At 35.7% G+C, this 13,805-nt stretch overlaps 1 protein-coding gene across 2 annotated transcripts in view; it reads right to left on the bottom strand.

The window, feature by feature from the left end:
* PDE3A (phosphodiesterase 3A) overlaps positions 1-13,805 on the bottom strand; it is a 316,106-nt gene that overhangs the window by 184,827 nt on the left and 117,474 nt on the right. The window contains exon 1 of one of the 2 annotated variants that reach the window (XM_037738537.1): positions 3,515-3,584. The exons of the other annotated variant lie outside the window; for it this stretch is intronic. Within the exon in view, the coding sequence (XP_037594465.1) occupies positions 3,515-3,532 (18 nt within the window). The 5' untranslated portion in view covers positions 3,533-3,584. Of the gene's footprint in view, positions 1-3,514; positions 3,585-13,805 lie in introns of those variants that run through there. 2 annotated transcript variants of the gene reach the window in all.

Here is a 13,805-nt window from a genome sequence, read left to right as displayed (position 1 = left end):
TGTACTTCTTAAAACCTGAAGCCAGGCACTTAATTTTGAATGAATTCCAACAACTGAACATGAACAACTCATTGATAAGAGCCAAAATAAATTCTTAGTATAGATCTCAAAAGACTTTGGCCCATGAGGTAGTAGAGAGAGAATCTGGGGGATTGGCGTAGGGATGCGGAGTATCCAGGTCCATGAGGACATCAGGAATCAGGGCTATCATGTCAGATCTCTGAGAATTGTGTCGGTTTGTTTGTGGGGGTGCTTCTATCACAGTGACCCAGAAAGCTTCTTGAACAAGTTCTAGGGAGGATAATGGTAACAGTAACATAACAGCCAATCATGTCCTCATCTGTATAAGGGGGCTTGTCCACCTATACAACAATGCCAAAGGATGGCTCTGGCCTTTCAATAATAGCAGTTTTGAGTTTATCACTTTACCACTTCATTTATGCATCCAGGCATCAAATACATGGAGTACTTAATTAGTATCAGGCACTCATCTATCTCCTCCCTCCCTGTTGATAACACAGACAGTGTGGCCAGAACAGCACATGCTTTCCTAACTAGCACAGAATCAGCTCCCATTTCTCACCATTTCTCACAGTATTCTGTAACCTCTGCTTATTTGTACTAACATGATGAGTACCAAAAAGGGGGAAATATGAATCAAATTCAGTATTATTATAGTCTGATGACAATGAGAATATAAATTATATGACTTATTTTAACATGTGGAATTCCTTTAATGCAGTAACGGAAATTCAACAGACTTCTCTTTTTAATGAAGGGTTAAATGTTGTCCATTTGGCTTCTTTTCAAAGAAATCCAATTAAAAAGTTACCAGGCGCTTTCCTATATTGCTATGGGAGAGTAAATTGGCACAAACTTCTTAAAAAGCAATCTGACAACACACACAGAAAGCTTAAAAGTATTCCTACCATTTGGCCTAATAATTTCAGTTCTAGGAATATTCTGTAAAGAGATCTGCAACCTGAAGTTTTTTATACAAAACTTTTTATGTCATCATTAACTGTAGTAGGGAAAAGCAGAAAACAACACAAATGTATAACGAGAGAAAGTTATGTAATAGCCATAGAAAAAATTGACACATGACCATTAAAATGTTTTTCAAAACTTAATACAGAAAAAAAATGCTTGTGAAACAGACAAATTTTAAAAGGAGCTTTCAAAATTAAGTATATTGTTCTATGTAAAATATACAAAATGATGAAGACCCAAAAAACATTAACTACTTATCTTAGGTTAATTAGAAATAATTGTTTCTTTGTATGATTCTACCTTTAAAAACACTGAGCTGTTATCACAAATTAAAGAAATCCAAAATCTGGTATAATGAAAGCATTTTAATTATTTAGCTGTTATGCTAAGTGCCAGGAAGAAAGCTTCAAGCCGGAGCCTAAAGACCTAGATTAACAGAGCATGTGTCAGTGACCACAAGAAGAACAGTCAAGAAAGCAAGAGAGGGAAGAAGAGGATAGCAGAATTCCAAGCAGGCACTGACTGAACACATTTCAGACAGGCAGACTTAGGGCAAATGTGAGTATATAAAAATTCATGCAACGTTCTCTTGTTCACTGTCCGTATGGAAGAATCCTCAAATTGAAAGATTTTAGACAGACACTATGTTTAAATAAATAAATAATGATGTGGAATCAGTTTCTTTATATGAACCGCATTTGTGCTAAGTAACTTATCTGATGAAACACAGTTGTACTGAATTTAGGACAGATTGCCATCAATGCCATCAAAACATAGGGCTTTTATTTATTTACTGCAAAATTGTTTAAAATTTTATTTTCTCTAATTATCTTTAATTACCTTTAGCAAACAGTGGATGGAAACCTTTTTCTTAACCCTAAATTTTCTCTTACAGTGCAAAATAGACCTAAATATTTCAGTGCAGAATGACATGTATTACTTTCCACTCCAATTCTGCCCAGAAGTAGAAAAGTAGCAAATAAATGTCACTTTTTTTCACACTTGGTCGACTTGAATTGATAAAATGTATTCCATAGGAAAGGGAAGATTTGCTTCATGATTTGTCATGTAAGGAGAAAGTTTGAGGACAAAACTGTACACACACACAAACACAGACACACACATACCCAGAGACACACGCATACATAAGAGTCACAAGTTACATTATTCCATTAAAAATGTACATACACACAGCATGAGCTTCAAGTCACTCACCTATAAATATGCTTCTCTGACATTACAGTAAAGTCAAATACTTCAAATATTTGGCCCTGAATTTGATTACATGATTATCAATATTTTCATAAACAATATGAAATCTAAGTACAGGGCATATAATGGTATCAAGAAAATATTTTAAAAGCTGTTCTTCAATAAAGTTAAAGGTCATATAAAAGCTCTATAAACCTTTTCTTCCTCTATAAAATTGAATTGGGTTAGGATCAAGAAAAATAAAAGGCTTCAGCCAGTTGAATATTTGTACTAATGTCACTAATTTACCTTCCTTCTCATTAGAGAGCGGCCTGAAGATAACTTAATCTAGATGACTCGAAATAGTCAAGACTCACTTGCTTCACTTGAATCCAAAATTAGAGGTTAAAAGGTCAAATGTTACTACAGCATTGTGCATAATGGTAAAATACTGAAAATAGTCTGAATTCCTTTATATACCGAAAGGTTTGAATGTATTCTGATATACCTATACATGGGAATACACTGAAGCCATGAAAAGTCGTTTGTGAAGGGGTGTAAGTGTGAATGTGTGGAGACAAAGAGAAGTAAGGCACATCTCTGCGTGTTTGCTGGTCTGTATATGTGCATATAGTCATCCCTTGGTATCTGAGGGGAATTAGCTTTAGGAGCCTCATAGATAAATAGTATGTACGCATAAACTATACACATCCTCTCATATACTTTAAATAATCTCCAGATTACTTAAAATACATAATATAATGTAAATGCTCTGTTAGTTATATTTTTATTTATAGTATTTTATTTTATTGTTGCATTGTCATTTTTTCTAATATTTTCTACTCACAATTGGTTGAATCCACAAAGGCAGAACACACAGATACAGAGGGATGACTGTCCCTATATGTATATGTGCATATACAGAGAGAGAAGGATGCAATCAAGATACATTGCTAAGTAAAAATCAGAAATAGCTAAAAGGTGCATGTAAAATTAATTCATAAATAAATTAATCTAACAAGCGTTAATGATACTATTAACAATATTTGCTGACAATTTCTATACAGGTGGTACTCACCTACACACTGTGTACATATTAACTCATTTAACCCTCACAATAATCCCATATTATTGGTTCTATTATTCTCCTCTTTAAATAAGAAAAATAAAGCACAGAGTTACTAGGAAACAAAGTGCCTTCCTAGCAAACACAGCCAGCAAGTGTTTTTGCTATTTGCTTGTAAGTCTTCATTCTCGCCACAACCACCCCACCCTTGCTCTTCTCTTTCCTCTTCCTCTACCCTAAAGAGCCTGATTTTACAAATTACAACACCTGGATTTTGGAGTCCATGATCTTGTCAGGATTCAGCCCATGAGAGTAACCATCAGTGAGTGTAGAATAACAAAAGAAAAGAGGTAGAGGTGAGAGTATTTACAGGCACCCCTCCCCGCCCTGCCCCCACCTCTCAATGCGGCACTGTAATGCAATAGTGGCTGCACATCTCTACTCATATCCACAGCTCTTGTTCCGTAATCTCTTTCCCACAGGTGCTGCTCTCACTGGGTTTCAGTGAAACCTCCCTCTCCTTAATCGGTCCTAGCAGTAACAGATCTCACTTTTTGGGCACCTAGGCTGCCTCATCATTCCTTGTTGCTTTTCTTAATACTTCTATAAGTAGTCCCCTCTTCAAAGTCTTCAGTGACCTCTGAGTCACCTATTTCCTGCCCAGACTGCTACTCATACAATAGCAGAAACAGGATTCGAACCCAGACACTCTGGCTCCAAAGGCTGTGCTATGCCTCTACTCACTCTGCAATACTGCCTGCCTCCCCACTATGCTGGTCTATTGAAAGACCACTAGGCCAGGTTCAATGATTCACACTTGTAATCCCAGCACTTTAAGAGGTCAAGGTGGGAGGATCACTTGTGGTAAGGAGTTTGAGACCAGCCTGGCCAATAGGGTGAAATCCCATCTCTACTAAAAACACAAGAATTGGCCGGATGCGGTGGCAAACACCTGTAATCCCAGCTACTCAGGACGCTGAGGCACAAGAATAGCTTCGACATGGGAGATAGAGGTTGCAGTGAGCTGTGATCACACCACTGCACTCCAGCCTGGGAAACACAGCAAGACTCTGACTCAGGAAAAAAAAAAAGAGAGAGAGAAAGGCAGACTGCACTAAATTACCATCGGGGATTTTATCTGGGAAATAAGATTACAACAGGGAATTTAAATATGTATGTTTTATAGTTCTACAATATATGAATTTTATTATCTATTTATCCAACAAAAATGCACTGATGATGGACCGCACTTACTCCTAACTACTACTTTAAAGAAATTTGATTATACCTGTAGAATAATCTAATTAAGGCAGACAATCCACTTTGTAGTTAAATATTACTTGACAATCTTTACAATGTCTTTTCATAAAGTATGAATAATCATTCCCTAACACAGAAATCTAGACAATGTGTGGTAGATTTGTTACCCAGCATGATGCCTACATGACATAGGTGAATTTCTAACCCACCTTAACTCTGCTTATCTTCAGAAATAGGATGCCTGAGGCCAAAACTTCCCCTAGAGATCAAACTGGCCAAGACTTGTGGGATCCAAGATGACAGCTTACTTGACCTCTGAAGAACCTCTAACTTCATTATATTCTAATTTTCATGCTAAATGATACACCCCACAGCACTATGACAGTTTATAATCACCATGACAACAACCCACTGAAACAATAAAAGGGGGGAAAAAGGCAGCACTCTGGTTTTGAGGAGTTCTCTGCCCATTCCCAGAAAAAAACTTGAATGTTCCTCGCTTATTTTTAATGCCCATCCCTTTCGTTAGAGACGCCTGTTTCTGTGACTTTCCAGCTGTCTTGTCTTCTCAATTCCACGCCACCGAATAAAGCCTGCACTGCTACATGTTCACGTTCGGTTTTGGTGTTGGTTTTGTAGCACCGAACAGACAAAGATGCCATTTTGATGGGAAACTGCTTTGTCGGTAACATACTGATGCTCTTGGACTGAAAAGAAAAATTCTTGAATAGGTAAGTATTAAAGGATTGTTTTTGAGTCAGGCTCGCTCTGTTTCCCAGGCTGGAATATACTGGGCCTCAAATTCCTGTGCTCAACTGATCCCGCACCTCACCCTCCTGAGTAACTAGGAGGACAGCTACATGCCACCATAACGGGCTAATTGTTATTTTTATTTAGTACAGACAGCGTCTCACTAGGTTGCCCAGACTGGCCTCAAACTCCGCAGCCTCAAGTGATCCTAGGCCTCCCAAATAACTGAAATCACAGGTATGAGCCACCACTGGCCTAAAGGATCATTAAATTACTGTTTCTCCTATTTTGATAAAGTACCAAAGTGCTATTAGGATCTAGCTCTTCTGATGGGATGAGAACCAACAAAAGGAAACGTTTAATATTATACTTTTACTATTTAAACAACAGATTTCAACCACCACAGAATTTTATGGTCTTCTTTTGGGACACTACTGATGTTCAATATGGTAAATTTGCTTCAAATTTCATCAAATCTCTAAATTCTGTAAGGTACATTTTATAGGGGACTAGAGTCTAAGTTGCATCTCAGCCTCACGATTGCTAACCTAACCTCAACTGTTGCTCCGCTTGGCCACAGTGCTGAGAAGCCTTGTGCCCTCCTTTCCATGCAGCAAACACAACACGCTCAGGCAACTTCTCCAATATTACAAGTTTCCTCCAGAAATGGCCTTTAGCTAGAAACGGAATTCAATAGGAACAATTTTGCCTCATCACTAGATACTTTGGAATGTATGTGTTTTTTCTAAATATTCAAGGATCACTGCTGTAATTTTCTTGCTAGGTAAAGGAAATTTTAATCTCCATTTTTAAACGGCAACCAAGAACTAATAACAGATATGTATTCCTGACACTACATGGCTCAAGTAATGTTTTATATTAGCACTTAACATTAAATTAACCAAATTCATTCAGGGGAAAGAATCATAAAAACTCAATCTTTCTTCAGTTCTTTCAATCTTTCACTTCCTCTCAATGTGAAATATCAAACCCATCAATTATATATGTGGCATTTCCTAAAAGATGAATCTAGCTTACCAGAAAAAAAAATACAAATCCAGAATCCCCCCACCTCTAGGTATAGAAAGCCTCCAGATGTCACTCAAATTCAACTCTCTTACCAAGGATTTACTAATGAATGACTGCCAGCAGTGAATATACTCTGGCCCCAAATCCTTCTGCCTCTATGACGTCAAGACCTCCACAGCCCTGTGCTTCCTGAGCAAACATGTGAGAAAAATTCAGGTCATTCATTATCAGAGCATAAATGCTAACAATCAATGTCTCCCAGCCATAGCTGTTATCCTGACCTAAGACCCATCTGTCATCAACATCTAAATCAGCGAACATTATTTTCAGACTTAATTTTGCTGGAATAAAGCCATTTAGTCTGTAGGTGAGGCAAGAAAGGAGATTAACTACACATTTTAAGTAAATGACGTATCTTATAATCACATATGTAAAACATTTCAGTTAGGCATTAATATATCTAGGCACAAATTATTTCCCTTCCTCTGTAGAGATTGATAGCCATGTACTGACTTTTCATCCTTCCATATATGAAATATACATAGGACAAAAGGAATAGTTATTTTATCTAATTTTCCTGGTTACAGTAGTTTACTGACACCCAACACTGTTTTTGAAATCAAAATGGTAATAAGACTCTGGTATAAGGAAGCCTGTGTCATTTTTCATGGCTTGCTTCTGCTGTCAGGGCTGCCTGAAAGACTCACTGGCTATGTTGCTCCAACTCTGTAAATCACAACCAGACTCAGTCTTCACAAGGCATGTTCTGTATTAATCTCTAGAAACAACAAAATGCGTCCCTTCTCTTGTCCATGCACGCTAATAAAAATAAATAGAAAACCCTTAATGAAGGAAAGAAATGATTAAAAGAAAATAACTGCAAGCAAAAATCTATACTTAACTGTAAACTGAAAACATAACATAACCATATTCAGATTTAGAGTGTGTTACTGATATTGGAGTATGGTATTTTGTGAAGTCTTTAATGATTCTCAATTTATTTATTCCAGAAGAATTCTTTGTTTGTTCCTAAAGAACTATTAGTGAAAAGTATTTACTAAAATATAAAATGTCACTTTGAACCTGGACACTTCTGGCATAATGATGTGATTATGCATGTTGCTTTTTTTTTTTTTTTTTTTTGTGAGACAGGGACTCACTCTTGCCCAGACTGCAGTATCATGGTGCAATTGCAGCTCACCGCAGCCTCAGCCACCCAGGCTTGAGCAATCCCTCTAATTCAGCCTCTCGAGTAGCTGGGACTTCAGGTACAAGCTACCACGTGTACCTGAAGTCCCAAGCCACTCGAGAGGCTGAGGTAATTATTTGTTGTTGTTGTTGTAAAGATGTCTCTCACTATGTTGCCTAGGCTGAGCCTGAACTCCTGAGATCAAGGGATTCTCCAGCATTGGCCTCCCATAGTACTGGGGTTGCATGCTGGTGTAAGCCATTGCACTGGCTGTGAATTGCATTTTGCTTTTCATACTGAAGAAGCTAATTCTTTTAAAACCTTGTTCACTTAAAGAGAGATATTTGTCGCATGAAAACCAAAACAAAGATGAATTTTTTCAACGTGAGTGAAGGTCAGCTTAATTTAACAAAGCTCTATAATTAGCAATTAAATGAATCCATAAAAATAAATGTTAAGAATTCCTATTCACCAAAACTGAACAACATTCTCACATGCCTTTTTTCAAATGGTGTGACTGGTATCATCAACTGATTCAAAGAATGCCCCAAACTCCAAAATCAGGATAGGACTGAATTTGAAAGGGTAAGGAGGGGATTGGGTGGGAATGTTGATAGAGTGCATGAAAGAGAGAGAGGTTTACTGGGAGGAAGAAAGTAAAAAGGATAATATAGTGTCCCCTCCCAAGAGTAAAGAGCTCAAAGAAAGCATATTTTTATTTGTTTTTATGTGTTGTGTATTTCATAATGCTCCTGGGTAATGCTATAGGTAGTATCAATGTCAATAGGAAGAAATATGCATTATGCTTTTATTTTCAGTTATATTTGTTTTAGGTGAAAAAGCAAAAAAACAAAAAAACATAATTGCAATTGCTGAAAATAAATGTCAATATGAGCTGTATTAAAAAATTGAGAAAGACTTCAAAATGGGCCAAAAGATAAAACAAGATAAATTAGTAGGTGGCCTGACTAGCTCGTGTGTGTCTCCGGCTTTTATTGTCTTTGAGCCACTTTACAACTCTGAAAAAATAGAAACTGACAGCAATCTCATTTACTAACAGAAAAATGATAGAAAGGGAAATGGACGCTGTGCCCAGTGGAATCCAATTGATTACTGCCTTGTGGAAATTGACCATTTTTGCGTCATTTTTTTTTTTTTTAAGAGACCAAGCCTCAGTTTGTCACCCAGGCTGGAGTGCAGTGGTGCAATGTTGGTTCACTGCAACTTCTGCCTCCTGGGTTCAAGCCATTCTTCCACATCAGCTTCCCGAGTAGCTGGAATTACAGATGTCTGCCACCACACCTGGCTACTTTTTTTTTTTTTTTGTAGTTTTAGTAGAGACGGGGTTTCACCATGTTGACCAGTCTTGTCTCAAACTCCTGACCTCAAGTGATCTGCCTGCCGCAGCCTCCCAAAGCGCTAGGATTACAGGCATGACTCACCGTGCCCTGCCTTCCACATCTTTTTGTGAATTTATTTCAGCACTTCTTTTCTGACTTTAAATGTGTGTGATACTTTAACTTCTCATTTGAATCAGTTGTAATATCTTACTGGTTCCCTCATTAATTAACCAGTTAAAAAGAATCTTTGGCATGTATTCATTCATATTTATATGTCATAATTTATTTTTTAAATTATTCTTTAGCTCTACACAAAGGCATATGTACACACACTCACAGACACGTACGAATCAAATTTAATATTATATTATGCTTGGATTTTAAGTATTTTTCTTCACATTGTTTTTTAAAATTTGTTCAGTAAGCATGGATTACTTCAATAATTAGAAAAAAAAAGCTTTAAAAAACTATGAAAAAAGTAAAGTAAATCTTTCAAAGTATCTACACTTGTCTCTACCTCTCAAACATGTGATTTTAATATCTGTGATTAGGCCAAGCATAGTGATTCATGCCTGTAATCCCAACACTTTGGGAGGCCGAGGCAGGCAGATCACTAGAGGCCAGGTGCTGGATACCAGCCTGGCCAACATAGTGAAACCCCATTTCTACTAAAAGTACAAAAATTAGCCAGATATGGTGGCATATGCCTGTATCCCAGCTACCAGGAAGGCTGAGGCATGAGAATCACTTGAACCCTGTAGGCGGGGATTGCAATAGACTGAGATTGCACCACTGCACTCCAGCATGGATGACAGAGCAAGACTCTGTCTCAAAAAAACAAGCAAGCAAAAATCTGTGATTAGGTGAACCACTTAGAAGCAGCTGGTTTCTAAATCACCACAACTATCATATTTTCCTTTTTAAAAACATGAGGAACATATACATTGGGAAGTAAGAATTGTAAATTTTAATGAATATATCACTCTGATATGGTTTGTGTCCCCACTCAAAATCTCATCTTGAACTGTAAACCTCATATTGCCCAAGTGTCAAGAGAGACATCAACTGGATGCAATTAAATCATGAGGAGGGTTTCCCCCATGCCATTCTCATGATAGTGAGTTCTCACAAGATCTGATGGTTTTATAAGTTTTAGACAGTTCCTCCTGCATTCATTCTCCTTCCTACCACCTTGTGAAGAAACTGCCTTCTGCCATGATTGTAAGTTTCCTGAGGCCTCCCCAGCCATGCAGAACTGTGAGCCAATTAAAATTATTTCCTTTAGAAATTACTCACTCTCAGGCAGTCTTTATAGCTGTGTCAAAACAGACTAATATAGGCTCTATCAATATAAATGTCAAGATAATATATTTTTAAAGGTCTATCAGAAATAGGCTAAAATAAGAATTTATACATGTGTTCTAGAAGAACAACTATCCCTTAAATTTTATTTGGAGAAACACTGAAACATTAAACTTCAAGCTGTGTCGTCCAAATATCAGCGAGATAAGGTCCTTAATCTGGTTGGTCAGGCCACAGACTCCTCAGTTGTTCCAGAGAACTCATCTAAATTATTGGATATAGAGCTTTATCTTCTGCTAATCCAAAGGAAAAAAAAATCTTTGCACTCCATAGCCTGTCATATTAAAAAAGCACAATTGCATTAAAGATAGTAATAATACTTAAAAGTAAAATTAAGTCTATAAATACAAAAAGGTAAGCAAATGTCAGAAGGTTATAAGGACATTGATTTCATGTAAATGTAGATATGTAAATTCTTTAAATTTGCTTGTTTTTATGTCAATATCACCAGAGAGTTCATTATAAAATCTCAGTCAATTTTCTTACTAAATAAGCCAGTATAGCTGAGTGAATAATTCCTTCTTTTGTCTTAGTCTAAGCACTGAGAACAGAAATAAAAAGTACTCTGAAAACTTATTAAGACTAATCAAAAAAGGATAAAACAAAGTTTCAGAATTTTGATGGGTTGAATTGTGTCCTCCCCCCACACACAAAAAAAATTCAATCCTAATCCCCAGTGCTATTAAGCATGACCTTATTTGAAAATAGGGTCATTGCTGATGATCAAGTTGGAGTCATTAGGCCAGGTTCCATTCCAATATGTCTATATCTTTATAAAAAAGAAATATGGACTCAGAGACAGACATATAAAAAGAAGGCACGGGAAGAATGCCATTACAAGCCAACAAATGCTTGAATCCCCAAAAGCTAGAGGAGAGGCACAGAATAGATCTTCTCTCACAGCCCACAGAAAGAACCAACCTGCTGACACCCTAATCTTTGACTTCCAGCCTCTGGAAATTGAGACAATGCATTCCTATTGTTTAAGTGGTACTCTGTGACAACAGCTCCAGTAAGCTAATATAAAAATTGGCATTTCATTGTCTAATTTCAAATGCTACTTTTGATTTCAAAAAAATATGCTGAAACTTTGCTATTCTCTAAACACATTAATAATGAATGAACAAGATATTTCTCGAGTCATTTTTTCCTCCAAACTCACCACCCATCAACACGCAAACACACACCAGAAAAAAGGAGCAAAAATAAATAAATATTTGAAAAGGATATAGTAATTTTTTAAACACAAATTATAATTGGCCTTTCTAGTCATCCATATATCAATGACCACTATTAGCGATGTTCCCTTAACATCAGTTATTTCACACTTTACAGCCATACTTTCAAATTTTGAGGACATTTCAAAGTATATGTTTTATCTTAAGTATAAAAATCAAATGAGATAAGGTAATAAAGAACTAAAGGTAAAGACAAAGCAGGATTAAACAAAATTCAAGTGAAAAATTGCTGAAATGTTGATTAAACCTAACAGAGCTCATTAGCCATTAACAGATAGTAGCGTTAAAGTGAAAAAGAATAAGCACATTGTGTTATACAGATTAACCCCTTTCCTTCAGAAATCAGAGATAAGCCAAAAATCACATTTTCCCTTATACAAAGAGATTACAAATAATACAAAAAGATACGTTGATCTCAGAGAACGCTGATTGTACCTGTTTATTATAAGTGGGCTTTATTTAATAAGCAATAATTAAAATATTAAAGAAAAACCTTATATAAAAATTAAAACAGACTACTCTATTACTGAATTACATACTATACCTCTACCATTAAACGTAACATCCTTTTAAGAGATAAAAATCTCAAGGAAATTATAGGAACTATTTGTTTAATTCAGAAGGACTACCTTGGGAAGGGAAGAAACAAATTTATATGTGTTACAGAATTCTGATTGCATGACCTACTATACAAAGAAATTAAGTTCCTCAGTAACAGCTAAAAATTTTCTAATATATATACAAGGAGATTTTTGAAAATATTCCAGAAAGAAGGTATAATTTAAAGAAAAAACAAAAACAAAAAATTGTTCACTAAGCTGAGTTAGTTGGGTACAGGAGGAGTGAAGGAACCAGCAGGCTAGGAGATTCCATGCAGCCTGCTCACACATGCAGAGTCCTACAGACAAATCTTACATGAGGAAAATTAAAAGCATTACACATTTTTTAAATCAAATTTTAAATGTCTATACATCTATACTCAAAGATGTTGAGATTAGAACAAATATATAAGCCATCATTAATATTTACCTTTTCCTCCAAATTTTTCCTTGAATTTAAAAAAGATGGAATTTGAAGCTATGTAGCAAGATGATGTCTCCATAGCAATTAAACTAGAAAGCAGATTTCTAAGCATTACAGTAGAAACAGAGTAATATAAGGAGATAGGGAAGTGACATATGTTTTACAATTTAATAAAATGTATCAAAGATAAAAGTATCTCTCTTTATTAAAAAGTCAAAGTTCTAATTCAAGCAACATATACTTGATACTGGGTTATTCTCAAAGCAGAGAGCATTTTAAATGAAAGAGTGTGATTTTTTTTTCATATTTTCAAGTCACTTGTCAGAATTCGTTATAGCTTATAGTCTTTTAAAGGTTTTGAGATGACTGATGTGTAGTCATCAAATCTCTTTGGAATTGTTGTCTGAAAAAAGGACGTCTAGGAAAAGCAGCGCTATAAAGAGAGGAACTATCACTTTTATGTTTTAAAAAATCAAGCAGAGCTTTTATTTGCCTAATTCCTACTTCACATTGCACTTTGCACTTTCTAGGGAAAAAAGTCTTTCCACAGAAACATGTAACATTGCTTTTGAAAGACTAGAAGCAACCAACTAAAAATTAAGAAATTGTTGCAAATTAAATCTGTACAGCTGCATCCATTTAAAATGAGCAGCTGTTGAATAAATAAAAGTACATTCTCTGCATCAAACTACAAAACATTAAAAAACATAGTGACATTTGATTAAATGGTTATTTATTAAAGGCAGTTCCATATGGCTTTTACACAGATTCTTTCACATAAACACCAGCTTCTCTTTTTACGTTAGAAGTTGAGAAGTGCTTATCTCTAAAACAGTCAGACATACTTAGTTCCAATTTTGTCCTTTGAGAAAAAAAATTTATTTTAATGTGTTTTATATCTTGACCAGATTGATTATGTATAGCTGGGCTTTAATGTTTTGCATTGTTCAACTTTGTGTGCCAGAATCTGCTTGTCTTCATCTGAAACTCCTCTATTCCTCAACTTGAACATGATTTTTTTTTCTTCCCCTACATGTCCCCAAGTAAAACACTGAAGTAAAGCTCATTCAAGAGAAACATACACCTATAGAAAGGAGGGAATTCCTCTATGCCATGACCTTTTGGTAAGTTATTTTGGAACAAAAATATTTGTGTTCTTATGGCTTAGAAACATTTTTCTATATCGGGTTTTTTTTTTTTTTTTACAGTAAAATAAATGCATGTGTGCAATGAATCTTTTTAGTCACTAAAATATTTTTCATTTCTTAGTTAAATGATAATTATGTAATCATATGAGTCAAAACAAAAAGAAGAAATAATCTTGTGCTTTCTGTACATGTTAGAGAAAATTACTTGGGGAACTTATT

The sequence above is a fragment of the Cebus imitator genome, unplaced genomic scaffold (assembly GCF_001604975.1).
Source record: "Cebus imitator isolate Cc_AM_T3 unplaced genomic scaffold, Cebus_imitator-1.0 Scaffold2, whole genome shotgun sequence".
NCBI lineage: Eukaryota > Metazoa > Chordata > Mammalia > Primates > Cebidae > Cebus > Cebus imitator.
This window is presented reverse-complemented; position numbering and strand designations above follow the sequence as displayed.